This window comes from Ochotona curzoniae, unplaced genomic scaffold, assembly GCF_017591425.1.
Source record: "Ochotona curzoniae isolate NIBS_2020 unplaced genomic scaffold, NIBS_Ocur_1.0 contig_2210, whole genome shotgun sequence".
In the NCBI taxonomy this organism is placed as follows: Eukaryota; Metazoa; Chordata; class Mammalia; order Lagomorpha; family Ochotonidae; genus Ochotona; species Ochotona curzoniae.
The window spans coordinates 55,713,428-55,736,923 of NW_024465369.1; the positions used below are offsets into that span (position 1 = coordinate 55,713,428).

General features: G+C 42.4%; 1 protein-coding gene across 1 annotated transcript in view; it reads left to right on the forward strand.

Annotated features, from left to right (window-relative positions):
- The first annotated feature begins 2,099 nt into the window (after positions 1 to 2,099).
- The window catches only part of AOX1 (aldehyde oxidase 1), a 67,437-nt gene continuing 46,040 nt past the window's right edge, over positions 2,100 to 23,496 (forward strand). The window contains exons 1-10 of the mRNA XM_040971954.1: positions 2,100 to 2,285; positions 11,472 to 11,529; positions 13,366 to 13,462; positions 14,927 to 15,035; positions 16,316 to 16,442; positions 19,100 to 19,161; positions 20,438 to 20,527; positions 21,442 to 21,522; positions 22,086 to 22,230; positions 22,816 to 22,908. Of these exons, the coding sequence (XP_040827888.1) occupies positions 2,241 to 2,285; positions 11,472 to 11,529; positions 13,366 to 13,462; positions 14,927 to 15,035; positions 16,316 to 16,442; positions 19,100 to 19,161; positions 20,438 to 20,527; positions 21,442 to 21,522; positions 22,086 to 22,230; positions 22,816 to 22,908 (907 nt within the window). The 5' untranslated portion in view covers positions 2,100 to 2,240. The remainder of the gene's footprint in view (positions 2,286 to 11,471; positions 11,530 to 13,365; positions 13,463 to 14,926; positions 15,036 to 16,315; positions 16,443 to 19,099; positions 19,162 to 20,437; positions 20,528 to 21,441; positions 21,523 to 22,085; positions 22,231 to 22,815; positions 22,909 to 23,496) is intronic.

Sequence of the window (23,496 nt, forward strand, 5' to 3'; positions counted from 1 at the left end):
TGGCTGGAAGAATGCAGAATGATACAGACCTTTTGGAAGTGCTTTTAACAATATTCAACAAACTAACATGAGTTTGTCATTCAATTCTGCAGTCCCATTTTCATGAAACTGCCCGGAATTCTCTTACCAAAAATAAATAAAAATGATTGCAATGTAGTGCATACCAGTAGTGAACAACAATGAAAGAATAAGCAATCATCAATAGGGAGCACTTAATTTGAAAGCAACCTGAAATAAAAACATCTATCAAGTTGGTAAAAGGAGAAAAATTTGAAGTGAGGAAAAAGTAGTTTGAATTGACATCTTTAGCAGGATAAACTAGGAGATAAAGAACTGCAAAATCATAAACTTTCATCATTTGGCTGTTGATGTTATTTTGACTGATCTGTTTTGAAACAGATCTGTGGACAGGATAGAGTTGTTCTTCAGATTTCAAGACTGCTGGCACATGAAAAGGATACAATGGTAGATCCAAGAAGATTAAAACAACCTCTGCAATCTTAGGTTTTAATTAGAAATATCTGTGTCAACTTGTGGCTTTTTCACCCCTCTTTATAACATCTGTGTTATCCAGCTGTATTCACTGAAAATATGTAGAAGTAATGATTGGCAGTGAGGCCCTCTAGCATCCAGATTCTGCTTTCTAAGTGTAATTACTCATTTAAAATAGCCAGGGCTCTTTGAAGAAATGACTGATTCCAAACATGGGACAAGATAACAGACAAGATGAGCCTGGCACACTAGGCCAGCAAGTGAAGAAATTATTAACCACCAATGAAGCAACATCAAAAGGAAGTACTGCAATTTGAAGGTGCCTCCACTGGCCTAAGTTAAGACAAGCAACATCATTAGAAATGATGAACACTTTACAGAAAAAGTCACAGGTTTCTATTTCTTTCTAAAGGGAAGAAAGAAAAATAAGAAACATTGAAGGCTTCTGGAGATTATCAGAATGCTAACTCAGACTGCTGAAAATTTTTAATTTAAGGGAAAGTAATACAAATCTTGCTTCTTCGGTAGAAATTTAGTTTGTGCAGCTAATTGCTGTAGTGAAAGATGGATAGTTCTGTTTAAATGAATCCCAGTGATGAATGCAAAAGGAGTGCTACAGTTAGAAAAATTATAACCCGGTAATAATTGCTCAGCCAATGCTCAAAAGTGGATGTGAAACCATTAGATGAGATATTGATGGATAAACTCATTAAGAAGGGATACATCCGCTGATCAGTCTCAGGATCATTAAGAAAAATCAGACCGCCTGTGCCTCCTGATGTGCTGCAAGCAAGCCTCAACACTGAGGCTGATTCAATCAACACTTAGTGTGCAGGGAAGTGAGCAATTAACCAGATTCAAAATGCAATTCCTAAAGAGATTTATATTATGTATCTTAAACAATTGGAGGAAGATACATCTTCCATCTGCTGGTTCATTCCCCAAATGGCTCCAATGGCTGGGCTCAACCAGGTAGAAGCCAGGAGCTTCTTCATGTCTCCCAAGTGGGTGCAGGGGCCCAGGCACTTGGGCCACCCTCTCCTATTTCCCAGGTACGTCAGCAGGGAAATGGATGGGAAGTGGGGGAGGCCAGAACTGGAAAGAGCACCCCATAAGGAGTAACTGCATCACAGGTGGCAGCTTAACTCACTTTGCACAACACTGGGCTCTACATCTCAGTACTTCCTGATAAATTTTGAAGTTCGTTAGTCATTATGTAATAAACGAATATCTAAATGGTAATAACTTTTTTTAAAAAAAAGTGTTATCACTCTATCAAGGTCCTTGGTGTAAAAAGTAAACATGGACAATTATTTCTAAACCTTTTTAATGAAGCTGTAGAACACCTTTTTAAGCTCCTGTGCTGGAGTATAGGCTGGCAGGCACAGGGGGGAAGGGAGAGCCCAGTGTTTCCAAACTTCAAATCCAGCAAGAAAGCCACTTCAATGATGCAATAAAATACCAGGGCCCAAGCAAGAGCGGTCACGGGACCGGCAGTGGCGCCCGGGCCAGAGGGCGTGGTCCAGGCGCCCAGTGCCGCCCGCTGGGAGGGGAGCGGTCAGCACCAGGCCCGCGAACCCGCAGCTCCCGCGCCTGTATCCAGGCGGTCCACCCCGCTGCCAGCTCAGACACGCCTCGGTGCGGACTTTGGAAAGCTTGGGCCGCGAGCTCCACGGAACCTTCGCCTCCCGCCCGGCCCCCGGCTCCCGACCCCCGTGCTCCACCGAGCGCCCCGCGCAGCTGTCACCATGGAGTCCTCATCCGAACTGCTCTTCTACGTGAACGGCCGCAAGGTGAGCGCGCGCGGGGCTGCCCGCAGCTTCGACCCACCTCCGTTGATCCCTAGAGCTCTTGGTGCCCACGCGGCGGGCGCTTCAGGCACATGCCAGGCTTTCTGCTGTGGGCAAGGGTTTGCCTCTGAGACTGCCTTAGGGTCTTGGACCACCATCTTTCATATGTTCCCTTTCTCTCTTCTTCCAAGACACCCACGCCGCCTAGCAACACTACTCTGAACCTAAACAAGAAAAACTGTCACTTTTACCCATCCAGGCCAGCACCTCCAGTCTAATCTCTCCGCAAACTCCAGCTGAGTCAGGAATGGTCCCCCTCCCCAACTCAGGAGAGCTGTTTAGCTTGGGAGTGGATGGGGGATGTGAACTGAGGCAGCCGGGGCCTCCGCCCCCACACAGACATGATCATTTTGAAGAGCTGAAGCTTGTTCCTGCAGCAGCTTGCCAAGGCCGGGCGCTCGGCAGGGTGTTGCAGAATCTTGGAGCCTCTTCCAGGTAGTACCCCATGTTTGGGTGCCGCAGCGCTCCAGGGACATCCTTTAGGCCCCCTAAGAGTGGGCACTGACCTCTGCTCACCGTGACTACTGTCCCAGTGCTTGGACACCATGTGGAAGGGGGAAAACCGAGGCAAGAAGAGTCTTCCCTCAGAGTGAGCGACGAAGCAAGGGCAGCTGTTTTCTGCCACCTGAGACCCCTGCTTGCTGCTTAGGACAGCCACAGCCCCCCTTTTTCCCTGGCACTGGCTGACCCCCTAAAACTTAAGCATCCTTGTCTTATGACACCAATTTCAGTTTTGTGAGTTTAGAGAAGAGCTCCCACCACCAATTGTACTAGTTTTAAGGCCCTGACACCCAGAGGCCGTCCTGGTCAGATGAGTTCATTTTCCGTGCTCTGTGATGGGGCCAGGATGAGTCCCTCTTGGGACAGCCACGAGTGTGGAATATGAAAATGAGGTGAAGGGATTAGTATCATACCATGTCTGCTTCTTTTGCATGGCATGGCCAAATAGCAGAGTATGCACAACACTGATTATTTTTTTGTTTTGTTTTGTTTCCAAAATTCAGTTGCAATTGTGACTGTCCCATGGCACTAACACATCAGAGGCTCAGTTCCTCTGTTCCAAAGCAATGATGTTTGCTTTGTTTAAAGATTGGCCATGAGTGGCACGTTTACCTGTCACGGCCCCACTCTGCACAAGGTGGTGGTCAGACTGAGGAGTTCTGCAGAGCACAGGATGGAGCTGGTGCTGGCACCTCATTTACCAGGGACTGGGCAGTTGGACCACTATAAATACATGGAACTGTATGATGTTGGGCAGTGGGAGATGCCCAGGTAACAAAAGCAAAGTGAAGTGAGGAGACGGGACTTGGGGTGGAGGCAACTGACACTTTAGATGGGGTGGACATTTTGGCCACTGAGATAGTGGCACCTGAGTCATGTTGGGGATGAAGTAGGAGGGTGGTGTGCACCTTCTCAGAGGAATGAGCATTCTAAGCAGAGGGAAAGGCAGGTGCAAAGTCTCAAGGCAGGTGGATTTCTGTGTGCTTACAGGATAGGTCAGTGGAGCTAGAGACTTGAGCAGGGGCCAAATTACTGGACTTTGTAGACTAGTTTGAGCTCAATGAGACACACTGGCCCTGTCCCTCCCCTGCTTCCAAATAAGCTATTCTGGGATTTCAAACATAATGACTAACATCAGTTTGTGGTCTGTTGATTTTTCAAGATAGATAAACTTGTTCTTCTCTATGAACCAAATGCCCTGTGGTTTAGAGACAGTGGTTAGGTGAATTTGAGGTGGCTCATTAGAATAATTCAGGCCTTTCCTTCCCTCAACCCTCTCCACTCTGCTCACCCCTCTCTTCCCTGTTCTTCCCCTCCCCTCCCTTTCCAATTCTGCTAGGTGTGTGCTGCAGTAGTAGCAAGCAGGCCTAATTGCTGCACAGACAGGAGTAAGAACTGAGAAGAGGACAAGAGAGAAGCTACTAGGGAAAAGGAATTTTGAAGAGAAACATAACCTCAGGGGTTAAAACTTGCCTAGGAAAGGCATCTGAGCAGCCGATTAGGAGGCCTGAGTTGACAGGATAGGCTTCTGGTCTATGCCTTTTGTCAGATCTCTACACGTCATCCAAAGGAATCAGCAGGCAGTGGGAAGATCCTCCAGGAGCAAGTCTGGTGCATGTTGACTGCGGACCTACTCCTGCCTGCTGAGAAATGCTCGGTCTGCCAGGGGTCCTGAGAAGAGCAGGTGACAGACTTAATTTGAAGATCCAAGGAGTAATTTATACCATAGATGCCACCCTCCACTAAGGCACTAAAGCATATAATTCCATGAGGTAGTAAAGTCTAGAAACAAAGGGTGTTGGTTTTGGAGCTAGCATGGATCCTGTGCCACCTGCTTTGCTACTTAGCAGCTGTGGGCCCAGGCCAGGCACCTCCCATTGCTGAGCCTCAGTTTTCCTCTCTGCCTGAAGGAATTGAGGCCCCTTCCCCTGCAATAGGAGTGGAGGTGCCTGCTCTCAGTAAGCACTTTGTGTGAGGTGGTGGTCACATCTGGATTAGAAAATCATCGGCTTCATTGTTAGAACTAGAACCGTCAGAGGAATCAGGAGAACTGAGAAGCCATTGAACATGGTGGCCATATTTTGGAGGAAAGTAGAGTCGGTGGAGGCAACTTAAGCAGGAAGACCAAGAAACAAAATGAGTGTTGGAGTGTCCTGAAGCTGACAGATGTCCTCACTGGTCCTCCCACTGGCTCCCTGCTGGACTCTGAAAGATTGTGGGTCATCAGTCTGTCTCTTAGCTGTGTCCTTTCGCATGTACTTTTCTTCCTTCCTTGTTTTGTATTTTCCTGCACTATTTTTTCTCATTTCCTTATTTCGGTTTTCCGTTTTCTTTCTACTTCTGTTCCGCATCTGGCAAAGCTCCCTCAAGGATGAGTCAGCAAAGCGCAGAGGAAAGTGATTTCTTAATCTTGTGCAATATGAACTTGGACTGTTCCCAAAGGGCTGAGGAAGATAAAGAGGGACAGATTCCACCCTTACAATGGCACGCAATGGCCATGACCCTGCCTCTGGACCAGGACAGCAAAGTTCTTCTTGCATCATCTTCCCAATCCTGAGTCAAGGAGAATATGTTTGTTCCCAATCCTCTCTCTGCACCCCACCCAAGCCACCACCTCAATCCTTTTTTGTTCTATATTTTTCTTTTCTTTTTTATTATTATTATCATAGCATTATCATTTTATGATACTGTTCCATAAACCCTGGGATTTCCCCTATCTCTTCCCCTAATCCCCTCCTGTGCCTCCCACCCCTAACCCACCACTGAGTTATCCCATTTCATTACAACAGCATAGTTCCTCATAAACAGTCATATGACCATCATTGCAGGCATGGATAATGGCAGAGAGTCCAGCATCCCATTGTCGGGACACATCCAACAATTTCACTGGGAGTCCATCCTCAATCTGGAAGTAACGATGCACACTGCACCGTGTCCTCATCTGTACATGTCAGTCTCCACTACATAGTCACTGTAAATCCCCCCAAGTGAAAGGCCACAAAACAAAACCAACAACAGGAAGAAAAACAGAAATTTACAATGCCCTGAGGTTAAACAACATGCCACTGGATATGATGGACTCCATTATAAAGTTAGTATGCCTCCCCTTAAATGGAAAGTCACAAAACAAAATCAACAGCAAGAAGAAAAAATAGAAAATTACAATGCCATGAAGTTAAATAACATGCTACCAAATGACTAATGTATTGCTAAAGAAATGTAAAAGGAAATCAAGAACCTTTTTGAAGAAAATGGTGCTACTGTATGATCTGATTAATTAAAGAACATAATGAGAAAAAAACATGTTTTGAAGAAATGAAGCTAAAAATATCAGAATCCATGAGATACAGTTTATGCTGATCTTTGTTGGTGAGATGCATCTCTTTTAGGCAACAAATAGATGGTTTTTGTGTTTTTAATCCAGTCTATTAATCTATGGCATTTGAATGATGGGTTTAAACCATTACATTCAGGGCTAATTTGAATAGATGGTAATTTGGTCCTGTCATTTTAAAATGGGCCGTTTATTGATTTAGTTTTCTGTTGTCATTTTACTGGGATGTTGTTCACATTTGCTTTTGGTTTTGGTGGGTGCTATTTCTCTTCTCTGTCAAGAGAACATCGTTAGCTAACATTTGTAGGGCAGGTTTGGAAGAGGCATATTTTTTGAGTTTTTCTTTACTGTGGAAGAATTTTATTTCATTTTCCAAGACAAAAGAAAGCTTTGCTGGGTATGTTATCCTGGGCCGACTATAATTTATTTTAGTATCTGGAATATGTTGCTTCATTATCTTCTGGCCTGTAGTTCTGTAGTTTCCTGTGAGAGAGCACCTGTAAATTTAATTGGCATTCTTCTATATGTCAGTTGATTTTTTTTCACGTGCACATTTAAGGATCTTTTCCTTATGTTCAATTGAAGACAACTTGATTATCAAATGTCATGGTGAAGATTGCTTTTGGTCCTCCCTGTTGGGAGTTCTGTGCCCCTCCTGGATGTTGTTTTCCAATTCCTTTTTTAGATTAGGGAAGTTTTCCTTTATTATTTCATTAAATACATTTTTAAACCTAACTTCTGTTTCTGCACCTTCTAGAACGCCCATAACTCTTATATTTGGGATTTTAATAGTGTTTCTTAATTCCTGAATACTTTTTTTTAGCTCAATCCAGCTCTGCTTCCAGCTTTTTGTTTGTTTCCTCCTGGTGACAGGAAATATTTTTCAATTTTGAGATTCTTCCTTCTGCTTATTCATTCTATTTTTGAAACTCTTCACTGTAGTTTTAATTTGCTCCACTGTATTCTTCATTTCTGATATATCAGCTTTCATTTGATTCATTGTTGCTATGTGCTGTGCAACATATTCCTTAAATTCCTTAAACTCCTGTATTACATGCTTCTCATTGTTGATAAGAAGCTTTACAACTAGTGTTTTGAATTCTGTATCCCTCATTTTCTCGATGTCTTCCTCAGTGAACTCTGAGGTTGGCAAAGGCTTTTGCTCCATTGGAGGGGCGTCTTCAGTAATACTCCTTGTGCCTTTTTTTTTTTTTCTCTTGGTCATTTTACTTGTGGTTAGTAGATTCTTCTCCTTGAGGTAGGTTTCCAATCTGTATCATCCACAGGTCTGCAATTTGATTATATTTGTTGTGGTTGGTACCCTGTTCTTTGTTTGCAGTCAATTGTGCCACTCCCTCCAGCGAGTTCCAGATCTAGTCTCTTACCTTAGACTTCCACCATGGTCTGCATAGCCCAGCTCCTGGCTCAGCACTCCACCTCCTGTGATCCTTCGCAATTGTTGCACTGTTGTCTGTACACTGTTTCTCCTAGTTCCGGTTCACACAGTTCCCAGGATGATAGCACATGTGCAGCTCATTGTTGTCCCTGTGGCAAAGCCTTTGTCACACTGTGTAACATGGTGCCTGAAGTTCCACTGGTGGGGTTCTTGATCTGCATTAGGTCTGGAGTTACCCAGGCCTATTTTGGGTGAAATCTGAAGGATGCCATGTTGTTGCAATTCACTAAGCACAAAATAACTTCGCTCCCAGCTTAATGCGTGTGAAGTCTTGTCCCATAGCCATTGTCTACCTCCACAAGATAGTGCCCAATTTGGCTCTAGTGGGAGTTTGGGCTGTGAAATCCACTCTGTTCCTGCACCACCTGTTGGAGATCTGCTGCTCTCTCTCTGCTCCTGGTCAACTCAAGCAAATCAGCAAGATGGGCATTTCTTTGTCTGGGTTCACTTCCTGAGTTCCTTGTGAGCTCCCCTTCCTACCTGGTTGCTGATGGAGTTCCAGCCACTGGTGGAATTCAGATTGCCACTTGCTGAAAGCTTCTGGTATATCAAGTCATTGCAGCACCACACCATTGTCTTTGCTGCTTTACTGTGTCCATCATTCTCCAGGTGCCTGTCTACTGTTCCACCATCTCAGTCCTAACCTCCCAGTTTCACTCCAGGAGCTGCCAGGACAGGAAGCCTTCTGGATCCTGTCTCCTTGCCAACTATCAAATCAAGAAAAAGAACTATATTTCAATCTAGTGGTTCTTTGAGCCAGACTCTAATCTCCTGAAACATTTCCTGGAATAAGTACTCAAATAGACAAGGCTTTTAGTTTCCATCATTTCCTTCCCTGAGTGTATAAATATCCTTTAAGCCTAAAATGTTGTTATTTACTATAGAGGCTACCAGATCCTGTCTCTTCATTAAATCTGGGCTTATGTGAGTTCACCATGGCATGTATGAATATTCCAACTGCAATGACCTACACTTTTAACTGAAACAAGCTACAAGTCATTTTTCTTTTTTCTGCAAGCATATCTGGGAGTAGAGATTAAGAGGCTTGTCCAGGAGCTTCATGATGCTGTCTTCTGTTCCTCAGCCACCATGAATGTGTGGCCTGGTGGTCTGAAATGGTTCTTGGAGTTCTACCCAATTCCTCCCAATTCTAGGAAGCAGAAAGGAATTAAAAAGAGAATATATGCTGGTGTAGATAACCACGATTCCCACCATCAATGACTTCCTGGGTTTTTATCTTTCAGACTCTTATGTCTGAGAAATCATTCCTCCTTGCTCTTCTCACGCCAGTCAGTACACATTGTGATCAAATTATCCACTTGGTTACCTAACATTTAGTATATTCCTTTGAGAACTCTCCAGTGCCAAACTCTTTGTTTGACATGAAGATTAACAGAAGGTGATTTTCTCAATGCCAAGAGAAGCTTATTCATGTACAAGTGCTGATGATTCAGGAGAAAATGTTACAGAAGACATGAAACCACTGACTGAGGGCACAGGGAGGACAATGATTCCTTGGCTGGGTGTATTCCTGGCAGCAGTCTCCAAAGAGAACTGTTGAGCAGCACATTGGATGACAGGCACAATCCTAGGGAATTGTGAGGAGGACAACAGGAACCCTATGTGCTAATGTAGTGAGGAGTGAAGGGCCAGGCTCTCCTGGAACAGACCACTTCTCTTCTGTTCGAGGTGCATAGCTCTAGTAGATGTTGGTGACTGGGCACTTTTGCAAAAAGGGCAGGTGATGAGGGGGCAGACTTGCCAATGACTTTGAATTTCGAACTCCAAGAACTCTTAGATCAAATTTCATCTAAGATTCATCCTGTGGGCTCAAAGAAGATGCCTGTTTCTGGTTCCCTCACACAGCAATTCTGCTTTCAGAAGAGTTTTTTGTTTTAATTTTTTTTTAAATTTGAAAGGCATGATTATAGAGAGAAGACAACACACACACACATACATAGTGAGGTCTTCTATGTGCTCGTTCACTCTGTAAGTGGCCACAGCCGCCAGAGCTGAGCTGATCTTGAATCCAGGAGCTTCTTTCAGATCTCCCACATGGATGCATGGCCCCAAGGCTTTGGGCCGTCCTCGACTGCTTTCCCAGGCCACAAGCAGGAAGCTGGAGGGGAAGTGGAGCAACAGGGATTTGAACTAGTGCCCATATGGGATCCTGGCACTAAAAGGCAAGGGCTTTAGCCACTAGGCTACCACACCGGGCCCAAGACTTTGGTTTTAACAGGAGTTATTTTAGGTTTAGGCAGATCCAGGCAATGGCCAGACTTGTAGTTTAGGGTGTTTCATTTTAACAAGGTGTAGAGGACAATACTGCAAATACCAGGAGCAGAGCCAGGTAGGTGTGCAGAGAGCTGTTAGAACTGTTTATGCTTTAGATGATAAGGGCTCATCTCAGGCAGCGACAGCAGAAGTAAAGGGTATTTACAGAATCATTTTGGAAGTGAAGCTGGCAGAGTCTGGTGACACTGATTATGGTGGACTGAAAGAAAGAACAAGTTGGAAATAGCTCAGATTTTTAAGCTTAAATGATGACTCAGCAGATCTTGGGGCTATGAAACAGGTTATGAAGAAAAGAGGAGAGAGCAAGTTTGGAAAATAAAGAATTTCATATGAGGGCCAATTAAACTGAAGATGCCTGGAAGGTGCCCATTTTTCTTCTATTACACTGTAATATACATGCTCACACTCCTACCACACACATCTCTTCTATTACAGTGTGTTTGTACATGTTCACACCCCCACCACTGCTCTAGGGCACACACTTGACCTTGGTAATTAGCATTTGCCTCATATTTCTGGAATAAGATCAAGTAGAATAGAAGGAGACTGGCCTAGAATAAGATCCTCACCTACTTCCCACAAGAGAAAATTACTATTACATAGTGAAAGACAAGCTCAGTTTCTCTAATTGCAAATTATACTTCTCTGTGTCCTGTGACTAAGAGAAATCCAAAATTTGTAAAAAACAAAAAGAGAGAGAGAGAGAGAGAGAGAGAGAGAGAGAGGTTATGACTCTGGAAACATAATTGATTATGGCATGTTTCAGAGGCGTTTCAGTGGCGTTTCAGTCAGCCCCCCCCCCTTGGTCCCTGGACTCCACACCAGATTTCTGTGAGTGTGTGAGTGCCCTGACTGCTTTGCTTTTTACTCAGAACATACATTTTATCCTCATCCTTTTTATTTATTTATTTATTTTTTTGGAGGGGGGCTGTTGTAGTGTAGTCTCATTCTGGAAACTGTATTTATTATGTTTCTGTGTCTTCCTTCCTCCCTCCCATTAATATTCCTCCTTTCTTCCTTGTTTTAAATTTTTGCAAAAACATATTTTCAGTCCACTTTATAATCACAAGCTTAATGTGCTTCTAACAATTACATTCAGCAAGTAAACAGTAGAAAGTCTGCCAGGATATAAGCAAAAGCTAAAAGCATCAATCAAATCAGTCCCTCCGGCTTGTATTCTAGCAACTCTAAATTACCATTTTTCTCTCATTCTTCCTATCCACGCTTTCTACTAGTATCTTCTACACTTTCTACCTTTAGGCATTCTTGGGAAAAGTGAATGAGCCAGCAGTGCTCCTGGTGGTAGAAATAACCACTGCCTTAGAGAATGGGATGGTTCAGGACCAAGGACAGTGACGCAGGGGGGCAATGGAGTGGGACATTGTGCTTGAGAAAGGATTTCTGTGTGTCTCTGGTGTTCCTTTAACATGAAATCAACTCGTTAGTGTGCGTGTTCTTCAAAGAAGCAAAAGCTGACCAGTATGAATATTGTGTTAATTCTCCCAAATTTAGGTGTATAACTTTTACTTTCCTTATTTCACAGGTGATAGAAAAACATGCTGATCCTGAAACAATGCTGCTGCCGTATCTGAGGAAGAAGCGTATCTTTTTCTTTGCTTTGTGTGTATATGTACTTGTGTGCAGGTAGCTTCAGTGCCCTCATCAGATGGTGTTACAGATATCTTCTGCAGTCACACCAAGTCATTGTTGTGGCTTTATATTCCTCTTTGGCAGAGCCCTACATGTTAGTTTTATTGGCAGTGTGCAGTTCTGGCTAGCAGGTGTTCTTTCTAGTGTCTATTTGAGCATCAAATCTGTTGTGTAAAGTAGAAGAAATGATCCATGGGAACTAAAGCAATGGATATTAAAAGGGTCTAATTAACCACCCACTAGAAATAAGAATCACAATATTTACACTCTATCTTCAGTGGCACATTAGGGAAAGAGAGCACAAAAGTCTCCTGAAATAAAAGTAAAACACACACACAAAAGGAGAAATTAAACTTTAAAATGTTTTCCTTGGAAAATTTTCCAAGTAAAAGCCTTATAAGGGATGGGTTTTTAGCCTGCAAAGGATGAACTCTAATGAGCTTCCAGAGTGTGTAAAATACACACAGAACTATAGAATGAGAGTTTACCATAGAGCATATATTATAACTCCCCAAATGAAAATAACTGCTGTGTGGATTGTTCCTGAAGTAGTAAACAATTTCAAATTGTAGTAAACTATTAAGAAAAAGAAGTTTCATTCTTTCTCATCATTTTAATTCAGGCTCTCCAGGAAGCAGACACAAAAGTTGGGATTAAATGTGTAGGAGCTTTATTAGAAGACATGCCCATGTGAAAGGAGATAGGGAAGACCTAGGTGGTCATTAGAACCCAGTTCATGTGTGGAAAAGAAGTGAGGAAAGACTTGATGGAAGAGCTCTACCCTGCTAGTGGGTGAAGGTGTTCTGAAGACCAAAGCCATTGGAGGACCAAATGGGATTCCACGTCTCTCCAAGGGCCAGGTGTTTGATGAGGAGCAGCACACACAAAGCAGAGTCTTCATGAAAATTGGGGTGTTTGATTTCAAAACACAGTAGCTAGGCTGCTTGATCAGTTACCCTTCCTGTGGGATGGCACCTGTGAACTGCAATTCCTTTGGCTTTCACACTCACATAGAGCAGTCCAAGGGTAGGATGATGAGGACTAGTAGAATCAAGTCACAACCAAGTTAATAGGGAACCCTTCTGATGCATCACTCTCATCGGCATGTGCCTGTCTCCTCACAGACTTGACTAATTGAGTTCTACTCACTGCATCTGGCTTCTAGCAAAGAGTAAGAAGCAAAGAATTCTTTCCTTTTGAGGACACTTCCCTGTAGAGTTTAGATACTGGTCCATTGGCCAGCATTGTCAGTACACCCTCCTAGCAGCAGAAGCAGCTGGGGAAGTCTCTTCTGGGTAGGCAGGTGTATAGCTAAAACTTGAAGTATCATTCCTAAGAAATACTGGAAGCATGGATATTTGAGTAAAATCAGTAGTATGCTGCTGAAAAGCAGAGAAATGTGGCAAAGGTGGCCAGAGTGCTGCAACTGTGATTTGTAATTTGATATTTTACTTTATATGTGAGCAAAGACACAAATAGAATGAGAACCAAGGTGCAGTGGTATGCATCCCTTCGGATGTTCAAGAACTTAGATTATAGGCAAAAATAATGTCAGGTTGTTTTTAAAGGAAGGAGACATGATGTCACGCACAAAAGGAAATCAAGAATGTATGGATTTCTGCACTTTACCTTCTATATTATAGTAGCAGCTGAAATGTGTATCACTTGATAAATATGTATTAAACTTCTGTATACATTCAAGAGTCTATGGTGGTGCTGCTAAGATCAGGACTGTTCTAGAAAGAGAATTATGAAAAACCAATTTTCTTTAACAATATTTCATTCAGTCCGACTCACGGGAACCAAGTATGGCTGTGGAGGGGGAGGCTGTGGTGCCTGTACAGTGATGATATCGAGATATAACCCCATCTCCAAGAAGATAAGGTACCTCCAGAAAAACCCAGAAGTGGCTAATTTTTTTCACACCTGAGCTTTGGTTCATTCCTTTATCTGGCGAATAGGTATTGAACATTTAGTATAGGAAAGGAGCTGTGCTAAACATGGAGGGTACAATATGACCAGGACAGACATTATCCCAGAAATGGGAATGGCTTAGGAAAAAAAATAAGTACCACAAATGAGCATATCACGTGATTAAAGGATTGCACATTCAGAGTCGAAAGGCTACCTGACTCTCCCTTCTGTCGGGGCAGGAGAGCAGGACTTACTGATGGTGGAGCACTGTGCCACCATCACACTCTGATGTAACTGTCACAGCCTCCAGTCTAGCTCCTTGCTGGCACTGGAAACTCTGCGTAACACAGAGTGGACACTCGACAAATATTTACATCTATTTTAAATAAATATCCTTTCAATGTTCCTTTTGTATATGTGAATATATATGCATGTGTATGTGTTTATGTATATATACATATGTATGAACTTACTCTACAAACTGCTTAAAGGCCTGCGAATTTTTAATTTCACATTAATATATTTTCAGAATCCTCTAATATCATTGTTATGTTTGTTCCAGCATTTGGGTATACCAAAATCAACCCCCCAATACTGATCACTTGTATTATTTTTTAGCCTTCCTTGTTCTGAGCCATACATCAGTGGCCATTCTTACAGATATATTTATGTTTATTTCTATGACCTGAGGCAGAATGGCAAGGTGAAAGAGTATGTGCTTTTTACAGACTTGTCTGTCTTTCAGTGGAATATCTCTTGGCTCAGAAAGAGCTCAGCTTCCATTCTTATGAGCAGCAGATGAGTCCTGCTTTCCCAAACTGCTGCAAAGAATACATACTGTAATTTTGAAAACATTTCTATTTTCCCTGATGGAAATGGAGTTTCTCATTTTTTTTTATTTCAATCTTTCTCAATTTTTGAGACTGAACATCTGTTTGATGTATTTTTTGGCAATTAGTAGTTCTGTGTGGTGAACTTTTTTTTGCTTGGATAGCCTCTGACAGTGGCTTTGTGGGGCTGAGTTCCATGTTCCCGTTCTACTGCCACCGCTGAAGCATGATGCCAGGTCCACTTTACTGCCTTAGCTGTCCCTGGCCCTTTCTCCGCCGGGAAACTGTTGATGGTGGGTGGTCACCTGTGACTAGAGAACACCAGCCCCTTCATTCTAGAAGAGCAAGGTTAATGGGCACCATTCTGGAATTCTGATTAAGAAGCCTAACTTTAATCCGTCATTGCTACTTTAGCTATGACGCCAAGTAAATCATTGTCAGTATTAGGTTCTCCTGTAAAATAGGTGGGAGCTAAGGATGAGATATGTGTTCAAAGCTTGGAGACCTTACACCAGACTTGCCCTATTGGGTGCTCAGGGAATGCCCTGTACTCCCACCAAATGTTATGTAATTTCCCATTTGTGCTTCTCTTTGCCATCTGAAGACATTACCCAGTGAATGCCTGTCTGACCCCCATCTGTTCTGTGTATGGCGCTGCGATCACCACTGTGGAGGGAATAGGAAGCACCACAACACGTCTCCATCCTGTCCAGGTACAGCTGCACCTTTCCCCGCTAGGGCATCTGTGCTTCAGAAACCAATAATAACACTGCATACCTGAGGTTGGGAGAGTGGGCAGCTGGACCATGCCGTCTGGTCACTGCTGATAGATAGGACTGATGCAGTGGAACGTGTGGGGGTTTAGTTACTAACTTCTGGGGAAGATGCTTTTGACTTTGTCTTCTTGAAGAAAGCCTTAACATCACTGTTTCCTCTATTCTGATGTGATTAGAAGGAGCTATCTGTCCTACATCTTCCAAAATCATAAAGAAAAAAAAGTTGTATGCCATGAAGGAATTTTTTCCTTATTATTTTTTTATGCTTTGCTAGAACTTTTGCCTGAAGCAAAAAAGTACCTTCAGACTCCTCAATTGTTTAAATCCTGTATCCACTCCCTATAAAAAAAAGTCCTTGCTACCTATTTGTGTTAGTCCAAGTTAATGAGGATCACTTTGAGAGAGAGGATGAAAGAGGGAAAAAGAGGAGGAGCATAGCAAACGGCCCAACTATGTATTCTGTAGACTGGAGAGTATGTTGGGTTCTGTTCGCTTTCTGTGAAGCTTCAATGCCTGGTCCTACAGGAACAGAATTGTGCCAGCAGAGCTTTAAGACACTCAGCTGTCCACAACATACAATAACCTTTCATTTGCTAACTGATACTGAGCTCTCGTGGTTACAATGTCCTCAGAAGACAGCTTCCAAAATGTGCTTGTCCTTGGAAGTGGCACTCCCAAGAGAAATTGCTAAGGGAAAAATCACATGGGCAAGTAAACACAAGAGTTCCTTGTGGATGAACAGTGGAACTTTGTAAACTGTTGTGAACTAGAGCATAAAGGGCACCAGAAAGGTATTACTTGGACATTTTAAAGCTTCATTTCTCAACTTGCATAATTTAGTTCATTTCTCTGATGATATTCCCTTTTCTCAAGGATTCATAGTGCGTTGAAACTATCCCAGAATCTTGAAAAGACATATGCCTCTACCTCACTCCCAATAATTCTGAGGGTGTTTGTCTGGGATAGTGCTTGGGCCTGGGAATTTTTAAGCTCCCCTGGTGATTCCAAAGGCCAAAAGCCTCTGCCTCCAGTGAGGCTCAAAAGTGGAGGACATTTGTGCGCGGAAAGCACCTGGGCTGAGAAGGGCTTTCTGAGGCTTCATCTCCAGCTTTCATGTGCGCACGAGTTCTGCTGGGGTTCTGGCTGAAACACAGATTCTGATGCAGTGGGTTTGAGTGGGATCCAGGAGTCTGCCAATTCAACCTCTGTGCTTCCAGGAGAGGATTGCCAAGTACCATGGCACCCAGTGTGGCTTCTGCACCCCTGGAATGGTGATGTCTATGTATACACTGCTCAGGAACCATCCAGAGCCCAGCCTGGATCAGCTCACAGATGCCCTTGGTGGTAAGTTGCATGTGTGCATGCACACACACTTATTTATGTATTTTTATTTGAGAGGCAAAGACTGAGAGAGAGAGAGGGAGAGAGAGAAAGAGAAGAAAGAGATCACTCCCACCTACCTACCTGCTGGTTTACTCCCCAAACGTCCACAAAGGCCCCAAGCTGGGGCCAAAGCCCCAGACTGGGAATTCAATCCAGCTTTTCCATCTGAGTGGCAGGAGCAATTACTTGATCCATCTCTACTGCCTCACAGCATCTGTATTAGCAAAGAGCTGGAATCAAGAGCCAGGGGTGTACCTGGTGCAATGGCTCAGTGGCTAAATCCTCACTTTGCATACTCCAGGATCTCATATGAGTGCCAGTTCGTGTCCTGGCTACTTTCTTCCCATCCAGCTCCCTGATTTTGGCCTGGGAAAGCAGTGGAAGATGACCAAAGTTTTGGGACTCTGCACCTATCTGGGAAACCCAGAACAAGCTCCTGGCTCCTGGTTTCAGATTGGCTCAACTCCAGCTGTTGTAGCCACTTAGGGAGTGAACCAGTGGACAGAATATCTTTCTGTTTTTCCCTCTCTCTGTAAACCTATCTATATAATAAAATAAATAAGTCTTAAAAAAGAGCCAGTGGTAGGTATTGAACCAGAAATTCTTATGTGGGACATGAATGTCTTATTTGGCATCTGATCACTAGGCTAGCTGCCTGAACTTGTGTATTTATTTTTAAATTATGGTGATGACAATAGCAACAGTTAATGTTGGACATCTCCCCTGTGCCACACAATGTAGTAAATGCTATTCAAAATGTCTTATTTAATATCACAAAACCTTGCAAATATTATAAGTAGAGTCATAATCCCCACTTTATAGTTACTTAATCTGTTATGCTACCAACAAGTGGATGAGTTTTTTCAGTCTAATAAGGATATCTAATAGGGATTCAAACCCAATACACATATTGCATTTGACTGGTATATTTTATTTCTTGCATTTATTTTAATCTTTAAATCTCCTTCTTTTCTTTTTCATCATTTGCTTGTTTTTAGCCAGGGTATTCATTTGCTCTTGAAAAGAGATTGGTTATAGCTACACATTTCTTGCTACACATTCTCTAATTGGGTATGTGCTAGGACTGCCATTAAGTGTTGGAGAGCTGTTGATGAACACAGCATAAAGGCAAAGAAGCTGAAGTCATTTGGTGTTGCTGGTTTCAAATTGCTGCCCTTACCCAAAGATTGTGTGTGCACGGCAATGTGCAGGCCCTTCATTAATAAGATTCCAAGCTGTTTAAAACCTAGCAGGCTTTTATGTTCTATTTCTGGTGAAACTCTCCCTGTTTCATTTGTGTTTGCCTCTTGAAGGTTTTATTTCTGTGCTAGAAAACTTGAACCTAAAGCTCATGTGTACACTTTCTGTGCAGAAGTGTCCAAGGGGAAGGTGAGCAAGTGAAAGTGGAATGTAGGGGTATAGCTTACCAGCTGCCCTCCACCTGACTTCTCTTAGGCCCCAGTGTGCATATGCTTTCACGGCTACTTCTGTTGTGAACAAGTGACAAAATTTAGAGTACTGAAAGGGCATCGTGGGACCCATCCCCAATGAGCTTGTCTCAGTGGCTTTGTTTTTCATTAAGACCTCCGATTTGGGGATCAAAGAAGTGTATGGAATCCCTGTGAGAGAAATACTGGCTTCAGGACTTAGGACAAACTGCTTATGTTCTCAGCTGCTTCTGAGGTCTCATAACTACTTTTACTGTATGTGGTGCTTCTTATCTGTCAAATGAAGCTTAACCTTCTGTTTCTCCTTCTCTCTCTTGCAATAAATTGATGGCTGCCACAGTAAGTATTAACAATAAAGTCTTCCCCACCCCCCATTTGTAGCAACATGGATGAATCTGAAAGATGTTAAGTAGGTGAGATGGAAGAGCACAAGCAGCATGATCCCATTGGAAGCAGTCACACTTGCAGAAGCAGAGTTCCACAGTGCTTGCCAAAGGCCAGGGAAGGGAGAAATGAGGAAGTGTTGGTCAAAGGGTCCCAAGTTTGGCTCCGCCAGATGAAAGGGTGCTGGGGATCAGTAGTACCGGACAGTGCCTGCAGTGGTGAGGACTGTTGTATACTTCAACATTTGCTGAGAGGATGTATCTTCAGTTAAGTATTTTAACTAAAGGAATAAATGAATAATTGAAATAAATAAAATGGCAGGAGAAAATTTTTAGAGGTCATGAATATGGATGGCATTGACTAAGGAGATGACTTCAAGGGAATATACTTTTCCCTGAACCCATCAAATTGTATATATTAAGTATGTATAGCTTTTTACTGTCAATAACACTTCCAGAAAGCACTATTTTTTTTTTAAATAAAGTTTAGCTTTTAAATGTGACTGTAGAGGAAGTTTTTACCTTGGAATCATTACGTTATTTATCTGTCACATGCAGAGGGCATAAAACTAGTTACAAAACGGAAGTGCCAACAGCTGGGTTTTAAAATATGCCTCAAGACTCAATTGAATATTCCAAGTTGCTGATGAAAAAATACATGACTTTGTAAATTAGACTGAAATGCCCAAGATTTCTTCTAGGAGGTACTTTATCCCCATCATAAATTTGGCAGACTGTGTCTATCTAGGTTGCTTGCTTAACAAGCTAAGTCTTTTTTTCCCCTCAGGTAATCTGTGCCGTTGTACTGGATACAGGCCAATACTTGATGCAGGCAAGACTTTCTGTAATGTAAGTAGAAGGGATCATGTGGTTGACTATACCTTTTCTCCAGTGAAACAAAACAACAGGGATTGACAGATGTAGTTAGAATAGCCTTCGCCCCTAGTACAGGACTGTTTCTTATCTCAAGCTCTCTAGCTGTGGTTTCTTGCTTGATCGTATCCAGGACACTTCCCTTCCATTCTTTAAGCTCCAGTGGTAATCCCCCAATGAGCCCTAAGTATTTAACTGTTGGTCATAAGTCATCATTTGCAAGTGTTCCTTCTTGTCCTGTTTGTATGGATCTCACCAGTTCCTCTTGCAGCCCTCTCTGCACAGGGGCTGCGCGTATACACATGGTTGCAATGTAGCACAATTTCCTGTTTGCTATTCCACCTTTTTTTTTTTTAATTATTTATTTATTTTTTTGAAAATCAGAGTGATGGAGAGAGAGAAAGAGAGACAGAGACAGAGAGAGAGAGAGGAGAGAGAATGTGTCTTCCATTTGCTGGTTTATTACCCAAATGGCTACAACAGCTGGAGCTGGGACTGGCCAAAGCCAGGAGCCAGGAACTCCATCTCTGTCTCCCACACAAATGGGTAAAGACCCAAGTACTTGGGCTGCTGAAGCTGGACTGGAAGTGGAACAACCAACTCCTAAAGGTTCTCCGAAATGGGGTGCTGCCACTGCAAGTATGAAAGATAAGCCATGGAATCAGTACATCATGAAACAAAAGCAGAATGATGAAAATGAAACTTGCTAATTACAATATTAAGTATTCTTTTTTCAGTCAAGTGTTTACTTTACATTCATATTAACAACAGTTTAATATAAATTTTGTGATGTGGGAATAGTTTAAAGGAAGACAAGGATTTGAGAACTGTAGTAGCTCAGGGATAGCTTTAGGATTTGAACTGTCCTGAAGAGATGATAAGATTCGGAAGAGACCATTTAGAGAAAAACTTAGTGAAGGATATGAGGTTCATTGTGAGTTGTTGTGCTTATAAAATATAGAATATTACATGTAAACATTTAGTTTCTATTAATATTTAGTATGCATTGCCATATGGCAGCCTCAGTTCTAAGATCTTCAGGGATTTTAACTTATTTAGTAATTGCTGCTTCTCAATGTTTTTTACAAGTGCATTTTTAATTAGTGTTAGTTTAGATATGTTTAAACCCTGGTGACTGTTTCATGCTTTCTAGTAATACTGATTCTCTACTTTATTTCAGTAGGGAGCCATTTGACTTATCTATTAGTAGAGTCAGCAATAGATTCTTGATGTTTGTTTTTTCACTCATTAGGCTTCTAACTGCTGTCAAAAGAAAGAAAATGGGCTTTGCTGTTTGGATCAAGGAATAAATGGAATACCAGAAGATAAGGGGGAAGATAAGGTTAGTGAAATGAAAAGTTGTTAAAAGGTTTTCTCATGACATATAAAGAAGCCAACTTACTCTTAGGAAGAATGAATGGCTACCAAAATTGACTAATTTGAATTGTGTCAAAGTAATCCATCTCCCATTGTCACTCTATCTCTTTTTTTTTCTCTTTCTCTTTTGGATTTTGTATTTTCTTTCATAATGTTTTTTAAATTAATTTATTATTTTTTACAATTTTGACATAATTAGGGTAAAAAGGGTCAAGCACTACAGGTAAGACAATTAGTTCCGTATTGTTTCCTTAATATATCTGATGTAAAAGGAGATTTTAAGGGAGAACCTCCACCCAGTCTCCCACCCACCCCAGGTCCCAGATGTGGGGCGTGCTCCGAGGGTCTTACTCAAATGGTTCTGATAATTCAACAGTAAGACAGGAATCTACTGGCAGCTGTGAACTTCCAGATGGTAGTCCCATTGTAATACATTCATTGACAGAAGAGGATACACATTGATCCTTACCGTCTCTTACTTTCTAATTTCAGCTCTTTTTTTTGTTTTGTTTTAAGGACCAGGAGCAAAATGGTACTGTCAAGGAAAGGGAAGCCAGGCAGGGCTGGCGATAGGGGGTGGGCAGTGCAGAGCGCCAGCCTCGTTCAGCTGCATCGGGTGCTGCTGATGGAAGTCTCCCCTATTGGCCCAGGCTCTTAGGAGAGTGTGCAGTGTGTGGAGGGTGGCTCAGAAGCCTGCCACACCTGCACTGAGTTCCTGGTGACTGCGTCTGCGGGGCAGCCCTTGATTGGTTGCTCCAGGATCCTGGCTGGCCACCGACACATTCATCTGTTTGTTGCACATCTGACTGCAAACCTAACTTCTTTGGACCCCTTTCCCTTACTTGTCGGGGCTAACTTTTGATACTTTCTCTTTTTAAGATAATTTCAGACCTCCTCCCGGAAGGAGAGTTTCTGCCATTGGATCCAACCCAGGAACTGATATTTCCACCTGAGCTCATGGTAAGGAAGGCAACGTGAAGGTCCTCTCAGAGAAGTTTGTGATAAAATCAGTGATTCCCGTGTGAATTCTCCAAAAGCTAACTGCCAAGTAGGACATACCTGCCGGTTATCCTCTTTCTCTCAGGATCTAAGCGGTTTAGACTGAGAAGGTGGAGGAATGAGGGTACAGTCAGCACCAGGAGACAGCTGAGCTGTGCAGCTTCTTGTGTCTGTGCAAAGTCATGGAATCCCAGCACATGCAGAAGTAGGCGTGCTTTCTAATTCCACTCTCCTGTGTTATTATGTAAAAGCAGTACTACTTTACCAAGCATGTTAGTGTGTTCGTATAAATTAAAATGAACTCCTGTGAAAGAGAGAGATGAAGTAGTCTCCAGAGGAGCAAACAGTGTCAGATTTTTATCCTCAACTCTGATTGCTGGTGGAGTAGTACTTTTTAGGTCACTTTCATTTCTTTCCTTTTTTTTTTTTTTTAAGAATTTTTGTGTTGCCTATATTTTCTGTCCCTACAATAAAGAATAGAAACAGGTGGTGATGTCATGACATCCCTGTTGCTTTTTCATTAGACAATGGACGAGAAGCTGCCCCAAAAGACCAGGGTTTTTGTTGGTGAAAGAGTGACGTGGATTTCCCCAGTGACCTTGGAGGACCTTCTGGAAGCCAAATCCAAGTACCCACAAGCTCCTATCATCATGGGCAACACCTCTTTAGGTATGTAGAACGCCAGGGATACAGGGGGAAACTGAGGAAAAGAGCTTGAAGGAAAAATGTTTCCTGTGTTTTCAGGAACAGTAAGTCAGGAATAGTTTTTAAGTTTTTAGATGCTACTTCTTCAGTGTTGTTCAGGAGTTTAATAAATCCCTCTCACTCAAGTGCTACACTCTATAGCAAACTAGCAGCAGAGATGAATGTCCTGTGTTCCCAGGTGGCTGGGGATAGAACTGGGCCTCGCAATTGAAATTGCTGTTTCCTCTCTTTGTGGTATGTAAGTGGGCATGTTTTACTTCAGTTACATTTAAAGTGTCATCCTGATGAGTCCCAAGTTGGCTAAGTTTGACTGCCACTTCTTTGAGGTGCCCTCAGAGAGTCTTTTCAAAGAGAATTTGAATGTGCCAGGTGGTCCAGGTTCTAAGGTTAGCAATTCCAAAAGTTTTAATGAAAATCCAGCCAGCATATATCTGTAAGTGATTTGCTAATATCTAGAATGATAGAGACATATAATTTTATATACATTTAAGGATACTAATTGCAATGACAAATCTTTTATTCTAATTTTATCTTTTTCTGATTCTCTAGGGCCTGGGATGAAATTTAAAGGCATTTTTCACCCAGTTATAATTTCTCCTGACAGAATTGAAGAACTGAATGTTGTTAACCATGCCCACAATGGTGAGTTCTTAAGGCATTTGTTTTCAATTCATTTACCTTGTCTAGCCAATAAGTAGGAAAAGAATTGTTTCCAATTATCATGTACATACAGAGTCTCATGTAAGAATAGTAACTGGAGTGGACATTTAGCCTAGTGGTTAAGATGCCCCCCGTCCCATACCGGAACACCTGCGTTTGATTCCTAAGGCTAAGGCTAAGGCTTCAATCTTCAGCTTTTTGCTTCTGAATACATTGGGAGGCAGCAATGATGGCTTTAATAGTTGGGTCCCTTTCTTGACATGAGATCTGGGTTGTATTCTACCTCCCAATTTCAGCTGGCCCAGTCCCTGCCACTGTGAACATTTGGGGAAATGAACAAACAGATGAGTTTACCTTTGCCCTCATCTTAGCTCTCTCCCTTTCTTTTGTTTTTTCCTGGCAAATAAATTAAAGTTTTTTTTTGGAAAGAATGATAACTTTTCAGAGGAGGACATAGGAAAAAAAACTTCTCTAATGTTATATAAGAATCTAACTATCTGAATATTCAGATATTTCGGAATAACTTTTTCCCAGGGAACTGTATCAGAAATGGAGCTGACACCCATAAGG